The sequence below is a fragment of the Trematomus bernacchii genome, unplaced genomic scaffold, assembly GCF_902827165.1.
Source record: "Trematomus bernacchii unplaced genomic scaffold, fTreBer1.1, whole genome shotgun sequence".
In the NCBI taxonomy this organism is placed as follows: domain Eukaryota; kingdom Metazoa; phylum Chordata; class Actinopteri; order Perciformes; family Nototheniidae; genus Trematomus; species Trematomus bernacchii.
Genome location: NW_022987803.1, coordinates 7,145,381 through 7,171,154, shown reverse-complemented (window position 1 = coordinate 7,171,154; position 25,774 = coordinate 7,145,381). Strand labels below are relative to the sequence as shown.

General features: G+C 41.1%; 2 protein-coding genes across 6 annotated transcripts in view; one reads left to right on the top strand and one right to left on the bottom strand.

Annotated features, from left to right (window-relative positions):
• elp3 (elongator acetyltransferase complex subunit 3) overlaps positions 1-355 on the bottom strand; it is a 33,122-nt gene extending 32,767 nt beyond the window's left edge. The window contains exon 1 of the mRNA XM_034150766.1: positions 207-355. Within this exon, the coding sequence (XP_034006657.1) occupies positions 207-228 (22 nt within the window). The 5' untranslated portion in view covers positions 229-355. The remainder of the gene's footprint in view (positions 1-206) is intronic.
• Positions 356-471: 116 nt separating this feature from the next.
• LOC117498575 (kinesin-like protein KIF13B) overlaps positions 472-25,774 on the top strand; it is a 45,910-nt gene continuing 20,607 nt past the window's right edge. The window contains exons 1-23 of one of the 5 annotated variants that reach the window (XM_034150765.1): positions 472-770; positions 896-985; positions 1,282-1,361; positions 2,296-2,389; positions 7,511-7,523; positions 7,612-7,672; positions 8,684-8,776; positions 10,125-10,305; positions 11,491-11,578; positions 11,695-11,829; positions 13,950-14,062; positions 14,696-14,807; positions 15,197-15,409; positions 15,493-15,603; positions 17,146-17,280; positions 17,528-17,658; positions 18,577-18,663; positions 18,864-19,048; positions 20,797-21,010; positions 21,555-21,717; positions 23,429-23,575; positions 23,965-24,114; positions 25,084-25,197. In XM_034150765.1, the coding sequence (XP_034006656.1) occupies positions 1,295-1,361; positions 2,296-2,389; positions 7,511-7,523; positions 7,612-7,672; positions 8,684-8,776; positions 10,125-10,305; positions 11,491-11,578; positions 11,695-11,829; positions 13,950-14,062; positions 14,696-14,807; positions 15,197-15,409; positions 15,493-15,603; positions 17,146-17,280; positions 17,528-17,658; positions 18,577-18,663; positions 18,864-19,048; positions 20,797-21,010; positions 21,555-21,717; positions 23,429-23,575; positions 23,965-24,114; positions 25,084-25,197 (2,607 nt within the window). In that variant the 5' untranslated portion in view covers positions 472-770; positions 896-985; positions 1,282-1,294. The remainder of the gene's footprint in view (positions 771-895; positions 986-1,281; positions 1,362-2,295; positions 2,390-7,510; positions 7,524-7,611; positions 7,673-8,683; positions 8,777-10,124; positions 10,306-11,490; positions 11,579-11,694; positions 11,830-13,949; positions 14,063-14,695; positions 14,808-15,196; positions 15,410-15,492; positions 15,604-17,145; positions 17,281-17,527; positions 17,659-18,576; positions 18,664-18,863; positions 19,049-20,796; positions 21,011-21,554; positions 21,718-23,428; positions 23,576-23,964; positions 24,115-25,083; positions 25,198-25,774) is intronic. The other 4 variants (XM_034150761.1, XM_034150762.1, XM_034150763.1 and 1 more) reach the window with 4 other exon arrangements.

Genomic DNA, 25,774 nt, shown 5'->3' with positions numbered 1-25,774 from the left:
GCAACAGTAACGTTAGAGTTTATGAAACCCATTGTCAATAACTGTAATAACTCGCCTTTAAAATGACAATATGTACGCAGTAGGCCTACAAGTTATATCGCTGTTATCATGTTTAAAATATTGGGAAGACTTGTTAGCATTAGCAACAAGCTAAAGTCGAACAGACCCGTTTAGAAAGTAATTTCAGGTATATTTAACACACTCACTCTTTTTCTTTGGCTTCCCCATTTTTTCTTTGAGGCTGACCGTCCAAATTCCAACGGGTGGGTTATTGTAGGCAGAATTACATCTGTTTTTAACCCGAGAAGGCTGTCAGAAATAGTAAACAACTCCACGTTGCTCCCAAACACGGCTTCAGTCGTACGGCAACCGAAACTGTCGTACAATGTCGTAAATGGGTCTTCTCCACGAATGAACGGCGTGTTATTGGAATTTTAAAAATGTCACAAGGGCAAAACAGAGCCCACCCTTCTATAACCGCTGTAACAGCTAAATGACCATTAATTAGGGATATTTTACTTTGTTTTTCTGAACATGTTTAGGACAAATCTCACAGACTTGTAATGCATGTGGATCCACACAGTGGCGCTGAATTCCCTCAAACCAAGTGGGCCAGTGTGTGCGGAGCAGAGCGCAACTAGAGAACTTGGAAGGCTCGCTAAATCTCACAGCAAATCCCTTTAGCTCGAGCTGACATGGCTTGACTTATCACTGAGGGAAGTTTCAGGAAATGCAACAGGTGGAGGAGCCGAGGGAATGAACCGTGTGTCGTAAGTGTTTTTTTAAACTTACGAAAAGAAACCAAGGTTATTTAGCACACTTAACATGGTTAGTTACATTTATAAGGGTAATTATAAAACACATTTGACCCCTCTGTGTGTTTGCTGTTATCCAGCTCTCGTTAGCGTCCCGGGCTAGCTGCTGAGAGTACTTCAAGGTGTCTGTGGGAGTCGGATAGGGAAACAACTGCGCACTCTTTCACACGGTTTGTCCACTTCTCTTTACAGTATACCTTGTATTTTAGCTTGTTATGTCGTCATGAACGTTTTTACTAGATACTTAGATATGGGTTTCGCATGAATAGTATTATATTAAGCAGGACACTAGCTTGTTTATGTATAAATATTGGCATATCGCGTGATGACGCTCTGTTCAGGTGTAACACGTATCTCATTTTGATTTAAGGACACTATGAATTTAGAAAGTAGTAAGTAACACTTCAGTAAGTTAAACAAAGGAAAACACTAAATGTGTTATTGTCCATTCATTCATTTGTCACAGGTCAGGTGCCACCATGGATGACAGCCTGAATGACTCCAATGTAAAGGTCGCTGTTCGTGTGCGACCAATGAACAGGAGAGGTGAGTTTAATGTCAGATAAACCTTGTGACATGTTCAGCAGTTATGATTCACGAAAGACAGCCACTTATTGGTTTGTTTTCATGTGCCCAACAAAGACCTTTTCAACAATTCTGTCCAGCTTTAAAAGGGCTCTTTTAGTTTGAGTTCCTTTCTTTGGAAAGGCTCTGAAAAGGTCCATGCTGTCCTTCTTTGGAAAAGTCTTGGCTGGAGTGCTGTTAGAGTAGAAATGGAAAAATATTGAAGGGACAGTGACATCATATCCTTACAGTGAAGGGACTGTTATGCATGTGCAGTGTCGTGCATTACAGCAGACAAATATTTGTTTCCACCAACAACATTACTTTTAATTTCATGTCACCTCTCCAATTGGCTTTGCAAAACTACAAATATGCCTCATTAAGTGTAACAGTGGAAAATCTCACACAACACGTGCCCTAACTCCTGCTCTAACAGGAAGTTCCAGTGCTGTCTCAGCCTGAAAAGCCTTGCTCTGCAGGTAGGAATGAGGAAGAGTAGCTGCTTTTCCTTACTGCCTGCTCAGAGTTGTAAAGGGGTTGTATTGTTTGCACAGGCAAGTCCTGGATGAATCACTATTTCCTGCTCCATGTCGGGCTTTACAGTATGTGTTACAATCACAAGGAGCTGGCACACTAACACACACACAAACACACAGTGTATGCCACCTGTTATTCTGGGATGACAGTTGTGTCAGTGACTACTAGGGAAAGTTATGATGACCAGTGTATACAGAACATGCTCTTTAACATTTTGATAGTTTGAGAGCCATTTTGCAACTAACTTACCATATTTTGTAGCTTTAAAAATGTATTTATTAGGACTATTCACTCATTAACAACATGTTACGGATGGTACTACAGAGAAAAGCATGTTTAATGTTATTTAAAAATAAATATTTTTTCACTGTTTTTTCAGAAAAAGAGCTAAAGACAAAATGTGTCGTAGATATGGATGGGAACCAGACGGTTCTGCACCCGGCCATCATCAACTTGAACAAAAGTGACTCCCGGTAAGTTTCACACACCCGTTTATATAGACAAGCTGTGTCATTTTCTTGTATACTTTTTATGTATTACATATTTTTTCTGCTGAAGCATTTGCTACTCATTCTTGGTTCCTGGGCTATTCACAGTGAGGTCACCATGTGAAGCCATATTATTTGTTTGTCTTTGTCTCTTACTCATGAGACATCTCTTATGAATATGGCAGCGGTTGGTGCTTGTTTAAGTCACATGACTTGTGTAGGATCCACATTCATTTTGGGACTTTCATTGGACACTAGAATGTTAATGGACATGGAAACTGGTATTTTGTACCATATTTTTTGATATATTTATTAACCTGTATTTTTCCATTATAGGTGCATGTACAATAGCAACTATAATATGTAGTAGGTCAAGTTATGGTAGGGCAGCTCAGGGCTCCTTTAGGTGAATCACAGAAGTGCCGACAGCATGCAGCTGCGTTGCAGTGATGTGCTTGTGTTTCTGAACCTACCTCAGTTTTGTATAATTCAATTTTGACTGGGTGAGTTGGGGTTTGAATACTCTACATTCAACATGTTACAAAGTAGAATTTCCCCCCAAAATGTTAACATGAGTAAATCTAAAGATATAAATAATAATATATGCATTACATTAAATCAACTAATAATCTAAATCACATAAACACATACATTTAAAATAAAGATACACATGAATTAAATTAGGTAAACAACCTGAACTGAACTCAGTTCTATGCAGCGGCAAGTTCATGTTTTGCCAAGTTCAGGTATTTACTTATACAGTTATTGCAGTATAAGACTTTCATTTATTTAATTCCCTCAGGATTACTGGCAGAAGAGTTAATAAACACTCTAACCAGCCTGTCAAGTTAACACCCAGCTGCTTGGAAGAAGCTCAGATCTCACCCTCACCACACCCTTCCTCCCTCTATTACTCCATTACATTTGTCCTCCTCCCTCTGTGTCCTTGCTGCATCATTCCTCTCTTTACAAAAGGCGTGTCTGTTCCAGCTCAGTCCTGCTCGGGTAGCCAAAACCATGATCTAGAGGAATATAACAAAGGAGAAGACACTGTCAACACTTGAGACTTTAAGAATTGAAGTTACAATTTATACTCCAGTTACTATGGACATTTGTCCTTGGTTTAATTATGGCTGCACAATTTGGACAAAATGTCTTATTGTTTTTAGTGCATGTAAATGGTCTGCAAAGGCTCAAATACCAAATGTCCCTCTCCCACACATATCAAAATAGCCACAGAATGACATGTGGATGCAAAATGTGTATTGATTGTGTTAAATGGAAAGCGTGCCCCTGGGCAGTGTTTTGCTGTTGACAAAGTCCTCTCCTCAGAGCAGCCCAGGTAGATGCTCCCTGGAGGCTTCAGCCCCTTCTCAGGTTACCTTGTTCAGGAAATATGCGAGTGAATGAATCTCTGTCTTTGTAGAAACAGAAAGTGTCATATTTCATAGTTCTATGCATTTGGTGTCTGTCTGTGTATATTCTTCTGCCTTGACACGCTTCAGCAGCGGTATGCTTCCCCTTGGGGATCAATGTGAACAGGTTTTACCGGCTGATCGCAACATCAACTCCATGATCCCAGAGCAGCACAAGGGTCTTAGTGAGGCAAAAGGGAGAGGTAAACTCATTTTAATCAGCCACAACGCAATTATTTTTAACTGGGAAGCTCAGTTTTTAAACTCTTGATTAGGTTCCATCTTCTATTACGAGCTAAATCGGTGTTCCAGAAAAGCTTTGTTTGTTGGGGGAGTCACTCACCAGCAGCCAATTCCATAAGGTTTGTGCTGATTCAGCTCTCTGCCTGACAAGCTAACAGAATAAATGCATGAGCCTCAGGGGGTGGTAATATGTTACGGCCCCCTTGGTGGCTGCAAGCAGGCTCACAGCAGGAGGCTGTCAGACCCCCGACATGTTGTAGATTAATAAAGCCTTTGGTCTTCTTTCATAACTTTAAAGCAGGCCTGTAAAACTATAGTTTCATGGGTGCCATTGTATTGCACATGCTGTACCAGACCTTGAGTTGTTGCTGGAATATTTATGGAAGTTGAGAGCCTTTCTTATCTAAACATTTGATAAGTGCCCCACTTTCATCTGTTCATGGAACGTGGTACAGAATTTGTAATATGCAGACACCACTCGGAAAGGCTGTATGTTATCAAATCGGAGTATTCTAGTTGTGTAGGTCAGATTGTTGTTGATCCCAGATTTGCTGACCCACCGTCCTCCTCCCTCTGCGTCGGTGTCTCCTTGGAGCTGCGAGGCTCTGCCAGTTATCTCAGGAATGTCCTTGCCAGCCCAGGAGAGGACGGGACTTAATGTTACTCTTTCATGGAGCAGCCAAGTCACACATAGGGAGGCCTTGTTTCATTACGTACGTGTGTGTGTGTGTGTGTGTGTGTGTGTGTGTGTGTGTGTGTGTGTGTGTGTGTGTGTGTGTGTGTGTGTGTGTGTGTGTGTGTGTGTGTGTGTGTGTGTGTGTGTGTGTGTGTGTGTGTGTGTGTGTGTGTGTGTGTGTGTGTGTGTGTGTGTGTGTGTGTGTGTGTGTGTGTGTGTGTGTGTGTGTGTGTGTGTGTGTGTGTGTGTGTGTGTGTGTGTGTGTGTGTGTGTGTGTGTGTGTGTGTGTGTGTGTGTGTGTGTGTGTGTGTGTGTGTGTGTGTGTGTGTGTGTGTGTGTGTGTGTGTGTGTGTGTGTGTGTGTGTGTGTGTGTGTGTGTGTGTGTGTGTGTGTGTGTGTGTGTGTGTGTGTGTGCGCGTGACTACATTTGTAGCCCAAATTGATACACTAATAGAAAAAGTACAATTAGTGTTCCAAATTCTGAAAGTTGTCGGCCGGAAAGCACAAACAATGAACTCAAAGACGCTAAAACGCTCTGAAACACTGAGGGAAATTGCAGACCTTGGGGATCAATCTCTGGTTTCATCTCCAGAAGTAAGAAGAAAACAATCTATTTAGCGACACAATGTGACTAGTGCTGGGTTCATGAATGCTACATTGCCAATGGATGTTTGATAAATAAATGTGACGTTAGCTGGCTGGAATGTGTTGATGTGTTTGCCGACTGATGCATAGGATATTATGGTTGGCTGCTAGGGGATGAACCTAAGAGCACTGAGTGTTTCTTAGAGTGCTCTGGTAAGAATGCAGATATGGTCTCAGCCTGTGTCTCAGGGACACTGAGAGGCTCTGGGGTTGTTAGCGCTGCGTCACATTCTCCACTTGATTCACAATGAGCCAAAGAGGATTAGTCAGCTTGACAGATTTTTAAGCTTCACTACATTAAAACACCTTTGACTTTGTGTCTTTGAAACTCCCCCCTCTTACTCCAATGACTTTGACCTGGGGTTATGTGAGACTTTAAGTATTTGCTAGCTCTGCTGTTACTGCACTGCAGTGGTTTTTGCCCCATTTTCTAAAATGCCTCAGATCTGTTGGAGAATGTCAAGTATCTGCTAGGGCAAACAGGTCATTGACATACGTATCATTTATTTTAATAAGTGAGTACTCACCCAGAGAGACATATAGTAGTTAGTATTTAATTAAAAAACATGATAACCCTACTTTTGACTGAGCCCTTTGCCTTTCCCATAAGAAATGTCACTTCATGCGTCTGACTTCGGGGCCCCTTGAGCCCTTCGTTCCTTTACTAATGCATCCTGGCAGCTTAGAGCTGATTTCTTCATCATAGCATGTTGTCAACTTTTTTTTAAATCATAATGTCTGAGTTTAAAAGTAATGCCTACTGACATCCCTCGTGACATGCTGCCAATGCAGAGTGGTAAACAGCTCAACCAGTTTTTCCTCTTCCGTATGCTTTATTTAATGAATTATAAGAGAATAATCTAGAGGCCTAACTAATACCTAACTATTAGGTTCTTTAAGAACTAAGTATATCACAAGAAAAAGTAAGCTCTATCTTCGAAGTAGACATTAGAAATAATTAGTATGAATGTTTTTTGTACGTATCCCGAAGTAAACTGGGAACATCTGACTAAACCTGCTTGTGACCCAAAGGTTGGGAACCAGTGGCCTAAAGGTTAGACAAGCAGTGTTGTGAGCAAAGACTGCCCAGACTGGCTGGGAGCATGTTGGTGGGAAACATTAAGAAGTGAAGCTTACATACAGTAGGGTTGGACATTTCAGAGGGGAGTTGACGCTAACTCAATAAAAGTCATACCTTTTTTTAATAGTTACTTATTTGTGTGGGGGGTGTAAATAAAACAAAAACGCTACGAATAATGTCACGTCTCGGTTTAATGTATTTAGGTTTAATTCCGATATAATTAAGCAGTTAATAGAGTAAAGTACACGGTTAATAATGTGTTTACATGGGAGCACCTTCTGCTAGTTTCTGCTAGCTAGCTGTTAACATGTGAGATGTATGAGGATTAAGCATGCTAAATGAGTTTTGATTCATATATTTCTATTGATATTCTTTTATAAATGAGTTGTTCACTTTAATCCCAAACTTTCCACAAAGCCACATAGGTGGCTCAAAATCAAAAAAATAATTGTACTTTTCCCATGCGTTAAGTTGCTAATTTATTCGGCAAGTGGATTATGTTTCCCTATGATATGGTAACATATTTGTTTCTATCTGTTTATGACACGGTAAATACAGCTTTAGCAGATAACGTTTACATTTACGAGTCCAATGAATTAACATTTCCATTAGAAATATTACAGTAATTCTGCAACACCACGTACTCTACCTTTAACGACTGCTGCCTGGACAGCTTCCAGGTGTGATTGTGTGTAACTGTGTGAAAGTAAAGAGAGCGCTTTGCTTGCCTCCGGGCTTTTGCTTGCCTTGAAAATGATCCTTTGCTTTGCTTTGAATCTTGAAAAGCAGTTCTTACCAGGACAAACATTTGAAATCATGTAATGTTGCTGGCACTGATAGAGTTGCTATGTAATAAATAGTGTCACATATCCTTGCGTTGGCGAAGTTGCCTCCTGTGTTTCCTACTGTATGATGTGTAAATCCACTGGCATGTAAAAGGCTCACTGAAAAATGTCAAATAGTTTCTAGGTTAGTTGACATGTTCATGTGTATTTCAACATCAATTACTAACTCATATTGTAATTTCTTCTCCTTGGGGTCCTCAGAAATCAGTCAAAGGTGAGTAGTCATTTATACCCTTAATGATTGAATACTCTTTCTGCCGACTATCCATGCATGAGTTGTTTCTAAATCGTGTGTTCCTCAGGTTTTTGCCTATGACAACTGCTTCTGGTCCATCGATGAATCTCAAAAAGACAAGTTTGCAGGTCTGTATTTCCCCCTGACTCTGTGTTCTGACCTCTAATAGATTTGGTTCTGTTTTTAGCTTGTGTGTGACTCATTTCTTAACGTATCTCCTGACGCCGTGTTTCCTGATATTCTGGACTATTTATGGAGTCGAAGAAAGGGAGAGTTCAGGGGGTGGGATTAAGAGTTACACATTGTTTACCTCTAGATTAGTTCTGCGGTCTGGTACATTTGTAAAGGGGTTGAACAAAAGCGTTGCCAGGGGGTTTCTTAACAATGTGAGGGGTATTAATAGTAGGTAATGGAACAAACTGCCTGTTTTAATTCTGGTCTGTCGGTCTTGTCGCATATAGAGAAAGAACAGCAAGTCACCTCAATGTATATAAAGAGTTCTTTTTGTATTTCTCATGCATTTGTGTTTCCTTTAAAGGGGACCTATCATGCTAAATGCACTTTTGTACGTCTTTTATACATGAATATGTGTCCCCGGTGTTCCAGGGAACTCACCAAGTGTCAGAAAACACAACCCTCTCTATTTTCCTCCATACCCAAATCTCTAAAAAAGGGGCTGCAACGGATCTGATAAAAACTGATCCAGATTTGAACACTGTCCTGACGTCAGGACGGTGGGAGCTACGGCTATTGGGCCAACTCCACCAATCAGGAGGAGACAGCCACGGCCATTGCCGTTCGAAAGCGCTGGAGACGCTGTAGTACATATGCCAGGCCTGTAGATGGTGCTGTTCTCACATGAATCATGCCCAGAGCTAGAAATGGTCAAATTGAGCAAAATGAGGCATGGCTAAAATGCATGATCTGTTTGGTATTTTGAAAAAAAAAAAGTATAAATATTCCTTATATAGGTATGGTCCTACACTATATTATTCAAATATAGCATGATAGGTCCACTTTAATTCATTTCCCCTTTAGCATCTCCTCTACTCTGCTTTGCTACTAAAAGAATCTTATCTTGAGTTGATGTTGCAGTGTGTATTTTGAGATGTTAAAGTGTGTTTGTGATGTGTGTGCAGGTCAGGATGTGGTGTTCCAGTGCCTTGGGGAGAGTCTGCTGGACAACGCCTTCATGGGATACAATGCCTGCATCTTTGCTTACGGACAGACAGGTAACATCTTAACCTGCAGACATCTGAATGATGGGTCTCTGGTAACATTAGTAAAGGTCCTGTAGTGGAAGCACTGTTGTTGTCATTCTAGCCATGGCATATTAGTTTTAGTGAAGCTGCAATAACACGTAACGTTTATGATGTTCTTCTGATTAAAGAAAGTTTTGTAGATTTGTCATTGAAAGACAAAATACATAATAAAGAGTCCGAACAGTTGTACTCCTGATTGATGTTAATCTACAAAACCCAACCAAACTCATTACTTACAAACATTTTTTACACATTAAGAGCCTACTTACAAAAGGAAGGTTTCAAGACTTTATTGTTAACATATTACAGGACGTTTTGTTCGCGTCTGGCTTTTCAATTAGGCATCATTATACAGTAAGCCTTCACATTGGTTTTTTTATCACCTGGATTTTCTTTTTGGAATCTGACTGCAGCTTTAGCATTCAGAAAACGTTCCCATTCAGTGGAGCATGATATATAAATAATAATATTGCAGACGATGTGCATTTCATTGTTGGGAGCCAAAATCATGAAAGCAATTGAACTTGGCTCCCTTAACGTTTTGTCTATCTTTGACAAATATCTATATAGTTGTAAATGTCATGGGGATTTCTGTGTTGATGGGATAACTTTCTGACTTAAACATATGTAACCACTCTGCCGTTTACTAGGAGACTGAAAGTGAACGTCATCACATCTTCAGACAGTCTCAACCAGGCGTTACATTTGCTTTTCATTTGAGGGTGTTTCATTTTGCAATGATAATACATCAAAATCTAAACCATCACTCTGTTCATTCATCCATTTAGAATTTGCATTAAGGTTTAAAAAGAGTTGTGCGATATCTGATTATTCCTAGTCACGCGTACAGCTTGTTTTTTCAGAACCATCTGCAGTACTCCCCTGATTTGTATTCAAATGCTTTATGAGTGAGCCCTTTTTTCCTCACTTGCTGCCACTGTTCCGTGTGTGTGTGTGTGTGTGTGTGTGTGTGTGTGTGTGTGTGTGTGTGTGTGTGTGTGTGTGTGTGTGTGTGTGTGTGTGTGTGTGTGTGTGTGTGTGTGTGTGTGTGTGTGTGTGTGTGTGTGTGTGTGTGTGTGGGTGTGTGTGTGTGTGTGTGTGTGTGTGTGTGTGTGTGTGTGTGTGTGTGTGTGTGTGTGTGTGTGTGTGTGTGTGTGTGTGTGTGTGTGTGTGTGTGTGTGTGTGTGTGTGTGTGTGTGTGTGTGTGTGTGTGTGTGTGTGTGTGTGTGTGTGTGTGTGTGTGTGTGTGTGTGTGTGTGTGTGTGTGTGTGTGTGTGTGTGTGTGTGTGTGTGTGTGTGTGTGTGTGTGTGTGTCCAGGCTCGGGGAAGTCGTACACCATGATGGGCACAGCGGAGCAGCCAGGTCTGATCCCTCGGCTGTGCAGCTCCCTGTTCAGCAGGACGGTGAAGGAGGCGGGGGAGGAGGAGCAGTTCACCGTGGAGGTGTCCTACATGGAGATCTACAACGAGAAGGTCCGAGACCTGCTCGACCCCAAAGGGTGAGGAACTGTTCGGTGTAGTTCACTTTTTATATAGCCTGGTGGAGCTGGTAGACCATGTTCTGGGTTCGAAATCCAATCCTGGGACCATCCCATTTGTCTCCTCCTTTCAATTCTCAAAGAAATGATCAGCAGTCAGTGTTGAAATGTAACTGAAGTACATTTATGCAAGTATGGTCCTTCAGTACTATTTTGACATACTTCAAAATGTACTATATATTGTTTCAAATATTTAATTTTTTTTGAAAATGAGTGTACTTTTTTTTGTACCAATTGATGATACTTTATACTTCTACTACATGTTAGATGGGTTTATCATGCTTTTTACTCCACTACAATTGTTTATCAGAATCATTAGTCCTTCAGCGGGGGAAGTTTACAAAAGTGACATAGCAGATAAAAGGCAAACAATAAGAAAGAGTAAGCTTGCATATTAAATATAGAGAAAAGCACACATTAGTAATACAATAAGATTAAAGTCCATTGCTAAAAATAAGTAGCAGCATTTTAAAAGCTAGGTGAACATTTAAAGAGAGATATTCTGAATGTATGTATGAAACGCACACCACGGTGATTACGGCACAGTAGATTAGAACAAAAGGGGTTGGCCTTCCTTATCAGTCTGTTTCGTCTCTTCCTGTCTGCAGCTGATATGCTACTGCCCCAGCAGACCACACCATAACATATATTTAACTATATTTACTAGTAACTTTTTTACATATAAAAGCCCATGATATTTTAACATTTAAAATTGGCTCGACGTGACAAACTTATAAGTCAAAGTCAAAGTCAAAGAACAGAACAGAACAGAACAGAACAGAATACTACTATTCTATAATTGTATGATACTGTAAAAAGAGAACAGTTTATTTTTATACTTTGATGAACACTTTTCTGCTAATACTTCTCTACTTTAGTTACATTTTGAATTCAGGATTAGAATTTCTACTTTTACTTAAGCAAAACATCTGAGTACAACTGCACACAGTACATTTTTGAATTGCATGGCCATGCATTTATTAAGAAAACACCATTTTATTTTGGATTTGATGCTGTAAACTGCAAAATGCTGTGCAGTCATATGAGCCTTCAGTCCATTTCTGCTATACATATGATCTTTGACATACGTTATGGGCTAGATCTGGATCTTAGATTGAATAAATAAGAACTGTCTCTTCTCTGCAGAAACCGCCAGGCTCTGAGAGTGAGAGAGCACAAAGTGATGGGGCCTTACGTGGACGGCCTGTCCCGCCTGGCTGTGGCCTGCTACACGGTACTTTATCATTTGATTTCTGCTCTGGTTTTCCTTTGCTTTCCAGACATAGCCAAGGGAAACATGTTATTTCATAAAGTACGGCGCAGACGAGACGTGTGTTTGTTTGCTGACAGGACATCGAGTCTCTGATGTCAGAGGGAAATAAATCTCGCACAGTTGCCGCCACCAATATGAACGAAGAGAGCAGCAGATCCCACGCTGTGTTCAACATCATCCTCACACACACACTCACGGACCTGAAGTCTGAGGTAACACACTCACACATGCACACTGAGAATCAGCTGTTGACAAATAATTATTTGGGATTTTTGTCAAGTACTTTGAAACCCTATATTATCAATACCTGTATAAATGATACTTATTTATACTGATTTTAAATGGCAAACATAGTCTAAATGTCCCTCATGTTTCTTGTCCAAGGTCAAGTCCAGATTCAAAACATTTAATTGACTTTGACTTAGCAATTCTCAGATATGTAAACCTAAAAAAATCAATGTTCTCTTGGTGATTAAATGTTTTAAACAATTATGAATTGATGTTGGTACATGTTCTGTTGAATCAAAATGTAGCATTATTTTAGTTTTAGTTTCATTCTTTCTTTGTTCAACTGGAAATTGTAAATAAATGTAACCTTTATTTTTAATCAGGATAGAGCAGTGGTTCTCAAACTTATTTCAATAATGTACCCCCTTTGAAAAAAAATTCAGCCAAGTACCCCCTGATCAGCGCAAAAACGATTTGTTAAGGAAAAAATGCCTATATAAAGAGGTACAGCGCTGCACCATCAGTGTCTGATTTATTAAAACAACAACCTTGTAACTGAGAAACACTTAAATGCTACATTTCAAATGTTTACAATCCATCACTAAATTCATGGCAAACCAATTTTAACATCATGCAATAACACTAAGACGACATTAGTTGCATTGAACTGATCTTTTTAATAAGTTGTACTTACAATTTAGTGAGAAACATGGGCTTGTGCTTCACTGAGGATCTGTGTCATTCTGACAGGGAGGCAAACTGCAGTTATTACACTTCATGTTTTGAAATATGTGTAACTCTGTTCATATAAAACCCACACTGCTCAAACTTCGTTACTTTTCCTAAAATTGGTATATTTATTTATTTAGGGGCGTGGGGAATGAAGAGAAAAAAAAATATGAGCATTTTATGAGCATATAAACATATGCATAATGCTGCGCTATACTTTGCGACCACATGCCGTTGCCAAGCAATGCTTATTGTTTAGGTGTCCTTTGATAAGCAGGCAGTCAGATAATTAACTACAACTAGCTAGATCTGATAGTTTTGGACATAAACGCGAGTGAAGTATAACCGGACGTGAGAGAGAGATCAGTGATCAGCTGCTGCTGACGGAGAACACGCAGCTCTGCATGATCACAGCTCCGCCGCGGACCGTTGAGTAGAGCCAAATTAAATACACTAAGAGTTAGACCTAACACACTTAGCTAGTTTATCTACTCTGGAACTAGCTAAACTAGTTATAAATATATGTATTCTTTACTGTCGGGTCACTTATTACAGGTTCAGCGAGCTGCACGAGACTGACGGGCTGTCAGGAGAGAGAGAGGAAAAGAGAGCACCCTGTTTATTTTTCCCATTTTATTATCCAGAATGACTGTAAACCTTTGAATAAAGTAGTTCATCTACTATTAGTAGTTTGTTTAAATGCATTACTTATGTTGTTTTTTTCATTAACATAAAATACATCTCACGTACCCCCTGCAGTACTCCAACGTACCCCTAGGGGTCCGCGTACCCTAATTTGAGAACCACTGGGATAGAGTGTCATTAAGAAAATAAATATGTGCATCCTGGAGAAGAAGGAAATCCTCCTGACAGAAAAATGTTTGCTGACAGAAAAACTAAAACCTTACAAATGAAGACAAAAAACATAATTTTTCAAATAACAGAATCAAAACATATCAAAATAAGAGGACTTAAAGTAAGACAACAGGTCTCTTTTTGGTTTCTAGGACAAATCAAGGCTTTTTTCCAAAATCACAAACCCAAATGCATCTTGTTTAACCCGTTTCTGTGAGGCTTCAGTGAGAGAGAATCGTCATTTACAATTCCTTATCTTTTTGTTTCTTCTTCTTTTAGAATTGACCTTGAGTGCAATATTAAGGACTGTTTGACCAGTTAGGCAGCACTTTGACATGCATTCCAAATGAATGCTCAGCTCATGATTCAATCTCTTTTGGTTATCCATACATCTCCAGATTACAGTCAAATGTCTCTCCACAATGACTGAAGATACTGAGAGAAAGAAGATTATATTTGATGAGTAAAGTTCAACATAATAAGTATAAATTGTTAAAGTGTTGTTGTGTGTCCCCTGCAGACGAGTGGAGAGAAGGTGAGCAAGCTGAGTCTGGTGGATCTGGCCGGCAGCGAGCGGGCGGCGAAGACCGGAGCAGCGGGGGAACGTCTGAAAGAAGGCAGCAACATCAATAAGTGAGTCAACAAAAACTGATAAACAACATTAAAGACCTCAACCAAGTTCTTCTTCTAAGAACTACATTAAGTGACAAGCTGTAGGTGCCTGGGGAAGAGGGAGAGAAGGAGGGAGATGGAAGGATGGAATAATAATGTTATTTAAAAAAACTCCCACTGAGCACCAATAAGGATTTCAACTTTAATTTCGAGTTAAATCTTAATGATATTGAAAATGTGATGTAACCTGATAACTTCCTTTTACCTGTGAATTAGGCTATACCTCAATATCAAATGCAATGCAAGTCAATACAATAAAAGACACATTTCAATAGGATGTGTTTTACTTAAGTGTATTATAACTTGAAAAAAGTTGGCTGGGATTGTGTTTGTTTTCAGTCTACACCATAGGTCTACTCTCACTTTTCAGTTTGTGCTGGCTGTGGCTCAAAGTGTGGTAAATGGGCGTCTACCAATCACAGGGTGGGTGGTTCAATCCACATTCCCTGCAGTAAACAACAAGTGTCCTTGGGGGAAATCCTTTCAGGCCAAGATGTACTTTGTTCTTTTTGTCCTTCTCTGTTTCATTCTGTCCCCTAAATACTTCCCTCGCTCCACTCTGCCCCCCCCCCCCCCCCCCCCTTCCCCCTGCAGATCCCTCAGTACTCTGGGTCTAGTTATCTCTGCCTTGGCTGACCAGGGAGCGGGGAAGAACAGGAACAAGTTTGTTCCCTACAGAGACTCTGTGCTCACCTGGCTGCTCAAGGTACAGAGCGACATGAACACACCTTTCAAGAATAGATTCCTCTACAGACAAACAGCTGGATGTCTTTAGCTTCAGTTATATTGCACTTTGTTACCTTTTTAATTCACTACAGAATTGAAGAAAAAGAAAAATACAAAAAATAATGCAAATAAACATATAAGATAGAGTAAGATAAAACTGAATATATAATTAAATACGTTACAGTCAAATAAATACTGTTTACTGAATAGTTTATAAATATGTGGATCAATAAGAACAAAATGCATTTTGTAAATCCAAAGAAATAAGGCTTTGGAGTCTTTAAGTAATTAATTGTCTGGATTGCTCTTGGTCATTTTGCCTATCAAGCTTCAGGGCTCAGATGGTTATTTGATTTCTTTTTCCTACAGGACAGCCTGGGAGGGAACAGCCGCACCGCCATGGTCGCCACCATCAGCCCCGCTGCGGACAACTATGACGAGACGCTGTCCACCCTGCGCTATGCCGACCGCGCCAAGAGCATCGTCAACCACGCCGTCGTCAACGAAGACCCCAACGCCAGGATCATCAGAGAGCTGCGGGAGGAGGTGGAGAAGCTGAGGGAGCAGCTCACAGAGGCTGAGGTTAGGGTTACAGCAGTTTGTGAATATTGAAATACAAACACAGTAATATGCCGTGTGTAATGCAGCTTCTGTCACTCTCACAGTCCATGAAGGCCCCCGACCTGAAGGACAGGCTGGAGGAGTCAGAGAAACTGATCCAAGAAATGACCTACACCTGGGAGGACAAGCTCAGGAAGACTGAGGCTATTGCACAGGTAACACACACACACACACACACACACACACACACACACACACACACACACACACACACACACACACACACACACACACACACACACACACACACACACACACACACACACACACACACACACACACACCCTACGTTAGGGCCCAAATGTAGCATTTTTCTGGTTCCCATATCTCAAAGTTGTTTTTTGATCAAGATCTGAAATAAGATCTGTGTTTAGCACATGCTTATGAGAATTTCACGTTTTGTTCTAAAGCATGATATACAGTATCAGTAATGACCCTACTTGTGAATGTCTGATGCTTCTATGTGTCATAAATACAGCAGTCGCTTACAAATGACTTAGGCTGGAGCCACACGAGGACGATAACGCAAACGGACCGCAATCGTTATCAAAAAGGTCTTCCGTCCACACGCAACAGGCACCAGAAACGTGTCCGTTCACACCAGACCGCTCGAAAGCGCTGGAGACGCTGTAGTACATATGCCAGGCCTGTAAGTGGCGCTGTAGTCCTGCCACAAAAGCAGCGAAGAAGACATGGTTGCCATGGTTGCCCTTCTGTTTATTCTCCGCTGTGGACGCTCTGGCTCTTTTTCTCCCTCCCCGAGGCAAGCGTTTGCTCCTGCTGCTCTCCGGTAGTCCACCAGCAGATGAAAAACACCCACCCCTCCGCCTCTTCCAAGGGACGAGGGGACCGTGCAGCAGAGTTTCAGTTAGATTTTATTTCGCCGGTCAACATGTCCGTTAAAGTTTAAATCTTCCGGACAAAATTAGAAAAGTGCCGGTCAAAGGTCTTCTTGGTTATTTATTGAGCTTTAAAACAAATTGATAACGACTCTATATAATAATATAATAATAAAAAACGGAGCCTCTCTTTTCCTCCCCCTCTCCTGACAGCCCAGCAGCTGATCTCTGAGCAGGAGAGGTGGGAGAGGCGGGGCTATTGCGTCATCGTTATCAGGACATGATCATATAGGCGTAAACACGGAGCCGTTTGCCCCCCCCAGAGCGTTTTGTTTCCCACCTTGGGACCCGTTATCGTTATCGTTTTCTGCGTTTCCATGTCAACCTCGTGGGGCCGAACGTCTATCTGATAGTGAACTGTAGCAGATACGATCGTTATCGTCCTCGTGTGGCCGGGGCTTAAATGCAACTATTAAACGTCATCACGCTGAACATTAGCCGCCTTTATCTGATTTGCAGCCATTCAACCGTCATGTAGTTTGTTTATACCCTAATGTTAGCTTTTGACTAATGCCAATAGCATTTATGCTTCAACAATCATAAAAGTGGTGTTAATATGTAGAGATTATCCTGCTAAACACATCTTATTCTATGTTATATTCTGAAATCCAATAGAAAATGCTTTACATCGAGGGAGCCCTTCGGATGCTAACTTCTGAGTCATCTCTGCACACACAGAGAAAAGACTCTATTCTTACTGTAGCTCCTTTTGTTTTCACTCTAACATTTCTCTCGCAGCTAAAGAACAGAATAATCAACAGCTCTTGTATTCAAATGTTGTATGTATGTTTCCTGTAGGAGCGTCAGAGGCAGCTGGAGAATCTGGGCATCTCCCTGCAGTCGTCTGGAATCAGAGTGGTGGATGACAAGTGTTTCCTGGTCAACCTCAACGCTGACCCCGCCCTCAACGAGCTGCTGGTGTACTATCTGAAGGTACCTGATACACAGTCCAGTGCTCTTTACTGTATATACTGTAGGCTGCACTACATAGGGGCACACCGGATGTAGACTAGGGCTGTACCAAATCGTTTTTAATCAACACTAAAATGCAGCGCAGCATTATTCTGTTTAACGCCAGTAAATGAGCATAAGACTGAAAACGTTCAAACCTTCATTTAAAAACCCCAAATAGAAGCTGCGTATTTAAAAGATATATATGTTTCTTCCTCCCGTGATCCAGGAGCACACGCGGGTGGGCTCAGCTAACTCTCAGGACATCCAGCTGTGTGGGATGGCCATCCAGGCGGAGCACTGTGTCATGGACATCACAGAGAGCAGCGGGGTGATGCTCACTCCTCACCGCAACGCTCGGTATGTGCTCACCTCAGTCAACAACAGCTCTCATTGATTGCTGTAACTTCACAGAGGAGCTCTCTGTGCACCGCTGATTTTACTTTCTCATATTTTTGACAAGATATGGATGCTCTTTCCATGCTGAGAAATCACTTTTAGATCAAACACCAAGCATTAGATTAGAAGAACTGACAGCAAGGATCATAGATGGTAGCACTTGCATTTAAAGCTGTGCTAATAGATATTTAAGTCAAAGGGTAACTTCTTTATTTTTCAACCTGAACACTATTTTTTCATGTTATATCTAATGAGGACAATTATTTTTGAAATTGAGCAAGAGCGCTGCACTAAATGGGCTGCAATCTAATTATTTGAGGAAATTCTGCACCATAAAGGTTGTCCATTCAAATGCTTAATGTTGCCAGTGACAGGCTCAAATTGTTCTTATTAGAATTAGACAGCACTTTGAAAAGGACTCATACAGAGAAATGACACTTTTTTTTTCTACACTTTGCTCAATCTGGTCTGGTTTTGTCATTATGTCTACCCAAGTCTTGCTCAAGGAGAAGATATTTTCCATAGTCTGACAGCAATTTGAAAAGGGAATCTTTCCATGAGATACCGTACTTTAGGAAATACAAATTTGAATACAAACCCATTTGTTTCAAAGTAGGAAGCTAAGAGAGGGAAATTATCCGAATCAATAAATGTCTTTTCTAGTTTACATAGAAACAGGAAATAAGAAGGATATGGACCTGACTAAGTATTAAATGCTACCAGATGAGTTTTTTATAGTAGGTACTAGGAGGTTTTTAGCTAAAGCTGCGTGAACTAACATGTTGAACTATGTAAGCAATTGTCATTGTTTTCAGTAGTTGACCATGTAAACTATCATCTTTTCTCATGTTGCATACATCTTTTTGTTGCCACCTGTAGAACGTGTGTGAACGGTGCTGCAGTCACCAGTCCGGTCCAGCTTCACCATGGTGACCGTATCCTGTGGGGGAACAACCACTTCTTCAGGTCTGCTTCACCTACAGTGTTTACTCAAAGTGAACCATCACACAGATATAGAGCTGAACCCCACATGTTTCTACAGCATGCATTTACATATGATCAAAAACACTTCATTGTGTCTCTTCCTATTTTTGTAACACTTCCTCTTCTGTCACCCACTTTGTCACATACATCAATACACACCGCCTGCTGATGGACACACACAGGATCAGCCTGCCGAGGCACATGGTGCACACAGGGGCTGAGGATGAGGAGGGGGTGATGAAGACGTGTCTGAGCAGCGACCGGCTGGAGGTGGACTTTGACGCGTCCAGCGACGTGTCCAGCGAGCTGAGCTTCGGATACGAGTTCGCTCAGGCCGAGGTCATGATGAAAGGCATGGGCAACAACGGTGAGTCACTCTGAGAGGTGATGAAGGAGCGCTTTGATATAAACAATATGAACATATGCTTATTTAATATGATACAGTAAAATACATGCGGATGCGTTTAACTTCCTCAGAGCATGTTTTTAGGTTGGCAGTTATGGTAAATATAGTGACGATGCATGACTCAAGCATTTGTACACAGTTAACTGATATTGTGTCTATACAACTCTTTAAAAAAGGATCTCAAAAAGAATGCATGTGTGAGACATTTCACATTGATTTGACTTACTGATAGTACTTTACATTAAAGCTCGGTAAAAACATTCTTACAGTGATGTCATAGTTGTATAATAAGGAGGAAGTAATTAGGAAATACCATAAAGTTACAAATAAAGTATGAGCAGGTAATACCTTGGTATTAATAATGTGTATTTTTAGACTGAAATGTATGTAAAAGGGTACAAACGGGCGAAAAATGTATAATTAATAATGATATCATATTTTTTATAATAAATATAAATACAAATATGTATTGTAATGAAACACATTTAAAGATAGCAACAAGGCAAACGACTAAAATAAATTAATAGTATAATGATATGTTGGTAATATTATGGTAACCGGCTAACAATAACATAGTAATATTATTGCAAGATTTGGATTAAAATAGTTATGAAGTGAAATAAATAGGGTAAATACGTTATAATTATAGTGCAATATCATTTTGGTTTTTCTTTACATTTAAAGAAACCTTCCAAATCACACATCAATTGGTCATAAACCATATTGTAATGCTAAATGCATCAACCCTTATCTTAAAGTAAAACTATAAATGGTGTGATTAATGCTGTAATTGTTACTTGTAAACACTTGGTAGTTTCTAAGTAATAACCATGAGTCAGGGCAGCAAAATGCTACGCTATCTGTTTCTGTTAATAACATGGTAATATTAGATCAAAAACAAACACCAAGAGGCATAATGATTCAATGGAAACACTGTGGTAGATTTCAGTAAATGCCACACCATAAACGATAGATTTGGTTAAAGGTCTAAATATACTTGTCATGGGAGTGGAAACATTGAAGCAGAGACCTCCTCGTGTTTGTATGACCTCCTCACCCATCTAACTCATGTCATATCTGTGGAGCATGTCATTGAAAGTGGCTGTTGGCACCAAAATAACTTCTAGTTCTGTCACATTTTTCACAAATGACTTAAGGACAACCAGTGTCAACAAATCCCAGGAAAAGACCAATTTGTTCCCGGCCCTGTCCCCTGGCACTCTGCCCCAAACCCGTTTGGTCCTGAAGATATACATCTTTTGTAATGGGTCACTTTGGAAATACACACAATACTTGTTGAGTCATTGTCATATCTGTTTAAGAGAATAGCTTTGTTCTTAAAGTGAACCCATCCAGATGTTACAGTTGTATCACACAATGTCCATCAAGTATCTCCAGCCTCTGTGCAGAATAATCCAAATGTTTTTAATGTGGGACCCCAGGTACATTTCTATTTCTCACAATGTACTGGTTGTGTAAATCCTGCACAGAAGACTTTAATGTGGTACATTTAGGATTTTCCTGAGTGCATCCGTTTGAAGCAGTTGTAATGTTGACTAAACAAAGACAAGGACTTTTCATTTTAACAGTTTTTATTGATGCTAATTTTCATTTGATAGGAAAGAATAGCAAACTCTAAACTTCTTCCCACTCCTCCCTCCCTTTCTTCTCTGTCCCTCCTGCGGCCCCTCCTCCTCCCCCCCCCTCAGACCCCCTGCAGTCGGTGCTGCAGACCCTGGAGAGGCAGCATGAGGAGGAGAAGCGATGCGCCCTGGAGCGCCAGAGGCTGATATACGAGCAGGAGCTGCAGCAGCTCCGCCAGAGGCTGACTCCGGAGAAACCCTCTCACCTGCTGGACCCTGCAGGAGCGGCTGCAACGCCACACATCTCCCAGAAACGCATGCGCCGCTGGAGCGAGGACAGGTGAGAGACAACGGGAGGATAATCATAATAATCATAATAATCTTTATGTGTATAGCACCTTTCATACAATAAGTGCAGTTCAAAGTGCTTCACATAGACATTTCACAGATAATTGATATCACACAGAATACAGTTACCAGTAAAAGACATAAAAACAAACAAAAAATAGCATACAGTAGACATATACAAAATGAATTTAGATTAAAGGTACAATGATGAAATTGTGCATTAAAAGGAGGATAGTGCAAATTCAACACACAATCAGGTGACAGGTTAAAGAAGAGTTGGCTTCCTAAAAGGCTAAATTGTACAAATGTGTTATGAGTTTTTTTGAAAGACTTCCACCGAGCTGGCTTCCCTGATGTCTACAGGTATTTTGTTCCATGGCTTTGGGGCTTAGTAAATGAAAGCTGCCTCACCAAACTTCTTTTTACCGCTGTTTCTGGGAACTTCTAAGGATGGGACACTTTAACTGACCCCTGTTGTCTTTAAAGGAGAAACATACATTCATCAGATGCTTTGTAAACTTGTATGTGTGTCTCAGAGAAGCGATGATGACTCGCAGCCTGCGGCGCCTCAGGGAGCAGATCGTGCGGGCCAACCTGCTGGCTCAGGAGGCCGGGTTCATCGCCGAGGAGATGAGCAAGAGGACGGAGTACCTGGTCACGCTGCAGATACCTGCTGCCAACCTGGATGCTAACAGGAAGGTAGGATGTGTGTGTGTGTTGTGTGCAGGGCCGGTTCTAGCCAATTTGCTGCCCTAGGCGAGATCTTTGCTGGCGCCCCCCCCCCCCCCCCCCCCCCGCCCAGCCAGAGAATCGTACAGTAGAAAAGATAAAGATCAATAGAGTATCCAAGGAATACACAATAGAATATATAAAGAATAAATGTAGGATAAAGGCCGCTACACACCAACCTGAGACCAAAGAACGCGTACCGAAGGCGTCCCGACTTTTACGTCCGCTGCGTCGTCAGTCGTCAGTTGACGAGTGGCAATAACTGTCCTTACCAGCAGGCAGCGGTAGTGTGTATTCGTCATTCAAAAGAGGCAACAACCGGAAGACAGACTATACACCGAGAGAAGAAGAACAGACTGCGTGATATAAACAAACAACAAATACTGTAGCGTCTGGGTTCCATTTTCACTGTCTCTCGTCGATCGAAAACATGTAAACATAAAAAAGAAACTCTTGCGTCCGGGTGAGATGAAAATGAAAAAGATTAGCCGTCTGTGTGTGCCTTCTTAATCGTTTGTTTTGGTCCCTCACTTCCGCTTCGCTTCTCATGCACTGACTCGCTAAGCTGAACAGCCAATCAGAGTGATTTCTTTGTCCCGACTTTCTTTGGCCTCGCAGATCTGGCGCCTATGCCAAAAACCAGCCCTGGTTGTGTGTTCCACTCGTGTTGTGGGGGCGTACATCTGTTTACACAGTCACATTGTGGGGACTCGCCTTCCTTTTGGGTACAAAATGAATCAGAAAGCTTCAATTATGTGGAGAAATGTAGTTTTGTTGCTCCCCCACGAATTAAAATAAAAAATTAATGCAAGGGTCTTTAAAGATTAAGGTAACGGTAGATTTCTGGGAAATAAAAGTAAGTCCATGTTAAAGGTGGGGTAGGTAATTTTGGAGAAACCAGCTCGAGTGCGCTAGAATTTGAAAATACACAACAGGAGAAAATCTGCCACTTCCTTACAGAGCCCCTCCTCCAACACACATGAACACGCACATGACCAATGAGGGCACGAGATAAGTTTGTGCACAGATGGAAGGCTGACAGGCAGGTAGGCCATCCAGTTATTTTAGCCGGGCCGGCTAAAATGATTGGTCGTGCTTTTTACAGTACTACGGCTTCCACAGATGACATTTTGTATGGATTTTTTGTCAAAGCACTTAAGATATTCATTGCTATCGGGATGTTAAGAGCATTCCATGGAATATAACAAAAAGTGTATCTCGAGCCGGTTTCTCAAACTTACCTACCCCACCTTTAAGTAGGGCTGCACCATTATTGCCAAAAATCATGATCATTACTTTTTTTGGTTTCTTCATACAGACATATTCCATTAGCTTTTTATTTAGAGCCAATATATCCAAAGAAAACATGAAAGAAAACATTATCCATTGATGTCTTTAGACAACATTTTGATTATCAGAGCACTGCCTCAACTCCAATGATCCATGTTTCTGCTAAGGTTCAAATCTTTGCATCAAATTGAAACTCAAACAAGATTATTACTCAACTGAATTCAGTGCTTTTTTTTTTACATTTGCCCTCTTTCGTTTATTACCTTTCTACTCTGGAAACGGGTCATCTGTAATATAAGTGACATAATCTGCATAAAATACTGTTCCTCCGCTAAGATTTTAAGGTCACCACGAATAAGAAGCAGATTCCTCTCTCCCCCCCTCTCCATAGCGTGATGTCGTGTTGAGTGAGCCGGCCATCCAGGTGCGGCGTAAAGGGAAAGGGAAGCAGATCTGGGCTCTGGAGAAGATGGAGAACAGGCTGGTGGACATGAGGGAGCTCTACCAGGAGTGGAAGGACTTTGACGAAGACAACGCTGTGAGTGAACACAGATACGAGCCTGATGACGCACTGACTCGGATAAATGAATGACATCATAATCTGTAGAACATTTACAGTTTAATTCAGTAATATGTAGATGTGTCAGCTGATATCTGATAAGAATAATCTGATTAGTTTCATTTCTGCCATTTTGCTTACCTGATTCTTAAAAGAAGGGACACAAAATAAGCACAGTGAACAAAGAATATGCAAATAAAATATGGGCAAATATGATTGACTTCTTTATGAAAAAGAAATGAATAAAGTCCTGATGGATCATTAGAACTCCAGTTTTCCAACAATACAGTCTAACATTTGACCCTGAAGTTAAAAAGTGATTACCCCCTCAGTCTCACCAAGTTGTTTTCATTTTCTCTCGAACCCAGGTGATGCGGTCCTACTTCAAACGTGCCGACCCGTTCTTCGACGAGCAGGAGAACCACTCTCTGATCGGCGTGGCTAACGTCTTCCTGGCCTGCCTGTTCTACGACGTCAAGCTGCAGTACGCAGTGCCCATCATCAACCAGAAGGGGGAGGTAGGAGGCCCACTGGGAGCAATACATATATTTGTTCAATACACACACAGACAATTTAGATACCATTTTTACAAGATCTTAAACTAATCAAATATATGTTTGTTTATTTGATTAAACACCTCTTTTCGAGCAAATGCAAAGCTCCCCTCATAAATATGTGTATCTTGCAATGTAAGAATGACTTTGATGTGAAAGGGGTTGCTTGTAGTGACACATTTACAGAACATTAGCATCTGTCAGCTCATTATTTCGTTTTTTCTGGACCATCAACTCCACAGTGTTGGTCTCCAATGCTCTCATCCGCAGCAGTTTTTCAGAGGAAACTCCAATAACCTACTGTAAGCTTCAGACCCTGCTCCCGGGAAGAAAAATTGGCAGGGGAATTTATTTTAGTGTTTCTTTTTGGAGTACTACATTTGGCCACAAGAGGCTGAAGTGCTCCTTTACCACATGTTATAAATACAACTGAAAGTGGGCGATTATAATATATTTCTAGCCAAAAGACAGACATGACAGTTATGTTGCATAACTTGCTAACAGAACATTTACTGTATGTACCTTTTGGTTTAGAGTGCATAGAGAAATCTCAAGTCGCCTGGAAAAAAACCATTAAAGCTTTAGTTCTAGTAGGAGCATGGGGTAGTGGTACACTGCACCCTCTTGTGGCCAAAAAGATATTATAACACGTAAGTTAGTTAGAAAAATGATCTTGGCATATTTCACATATGTTTTTAGGGAACAGATTATCCTGGAAAAACGTTAAAAACAGTTTTCTAACTTGCCTCTCTTGGCAAGTATGTATTGCTTATTTGGATTATTAGGCATCACAATAATATAAGCCTATGTTATGGACTAAATGGTAATAAGCCTCACTGACCAGAAAAAAAGTACTTAAATGGTTGGAAAAAAAGACATGTTTGCTTCCCGCTGAAGTGACAATGGGACCCTCCCTCTGTGTGTGCTCATCAGGTTGCAGGCCGGCTGCATGTGGAGGTGAGGCCGGGAACAGAGAGCTCTCAGGGGGACGCTGCAGGACAGAGCAACTCAGACGGAGACACACAGGACCGCAAACTGGACTGTGTGGTGAGAACAGGCTTCTGTGTTTCATTCAGTTGTAAATGAGCAAAATCCAGGAACAAGTCATAGAAGAATGATAGAATGGGAGGGATGACACCCTCTTTAATGGTCACACATGCAGAGCACACAGCACACACAGTGACATGTGTTCTCTGCTTTTAACCCAGTCTAGTACTAGGAGCAGTGGGAGTGGGGGGTTGGGGGGGTGTCCGGTGCCTTGCTCAAGGGCACCACGGCAGGGCCCAGGAGGTGAACTGGGACCTCTCCAAGTAGCAGTCCACACTCCATATTTAGGTCTAGTCAGGGACTTGACCCGGCGACCCTACGGCCCTGATTGAGACAGTGCTGGACAGTCAGGCTCCTACATGCAGTATCTGTTCAGTGTTGACAGGGATTCTAGGGGGAAAATATTTCAAAATGAATAATGGATCTGGCAGGCAGTCAGCCGTTGTGTCCTCTCTCTGTTGTGAGTTTTCCAGCTCACTGTACTGTGAAAATGTAATTAAATCGGTGTTGTCCTTATATCCTTTCTAGCTTCTGTTTTGTTAAGAGGAAACAAAATAAAAGCCAAGAGCTCTTTGCT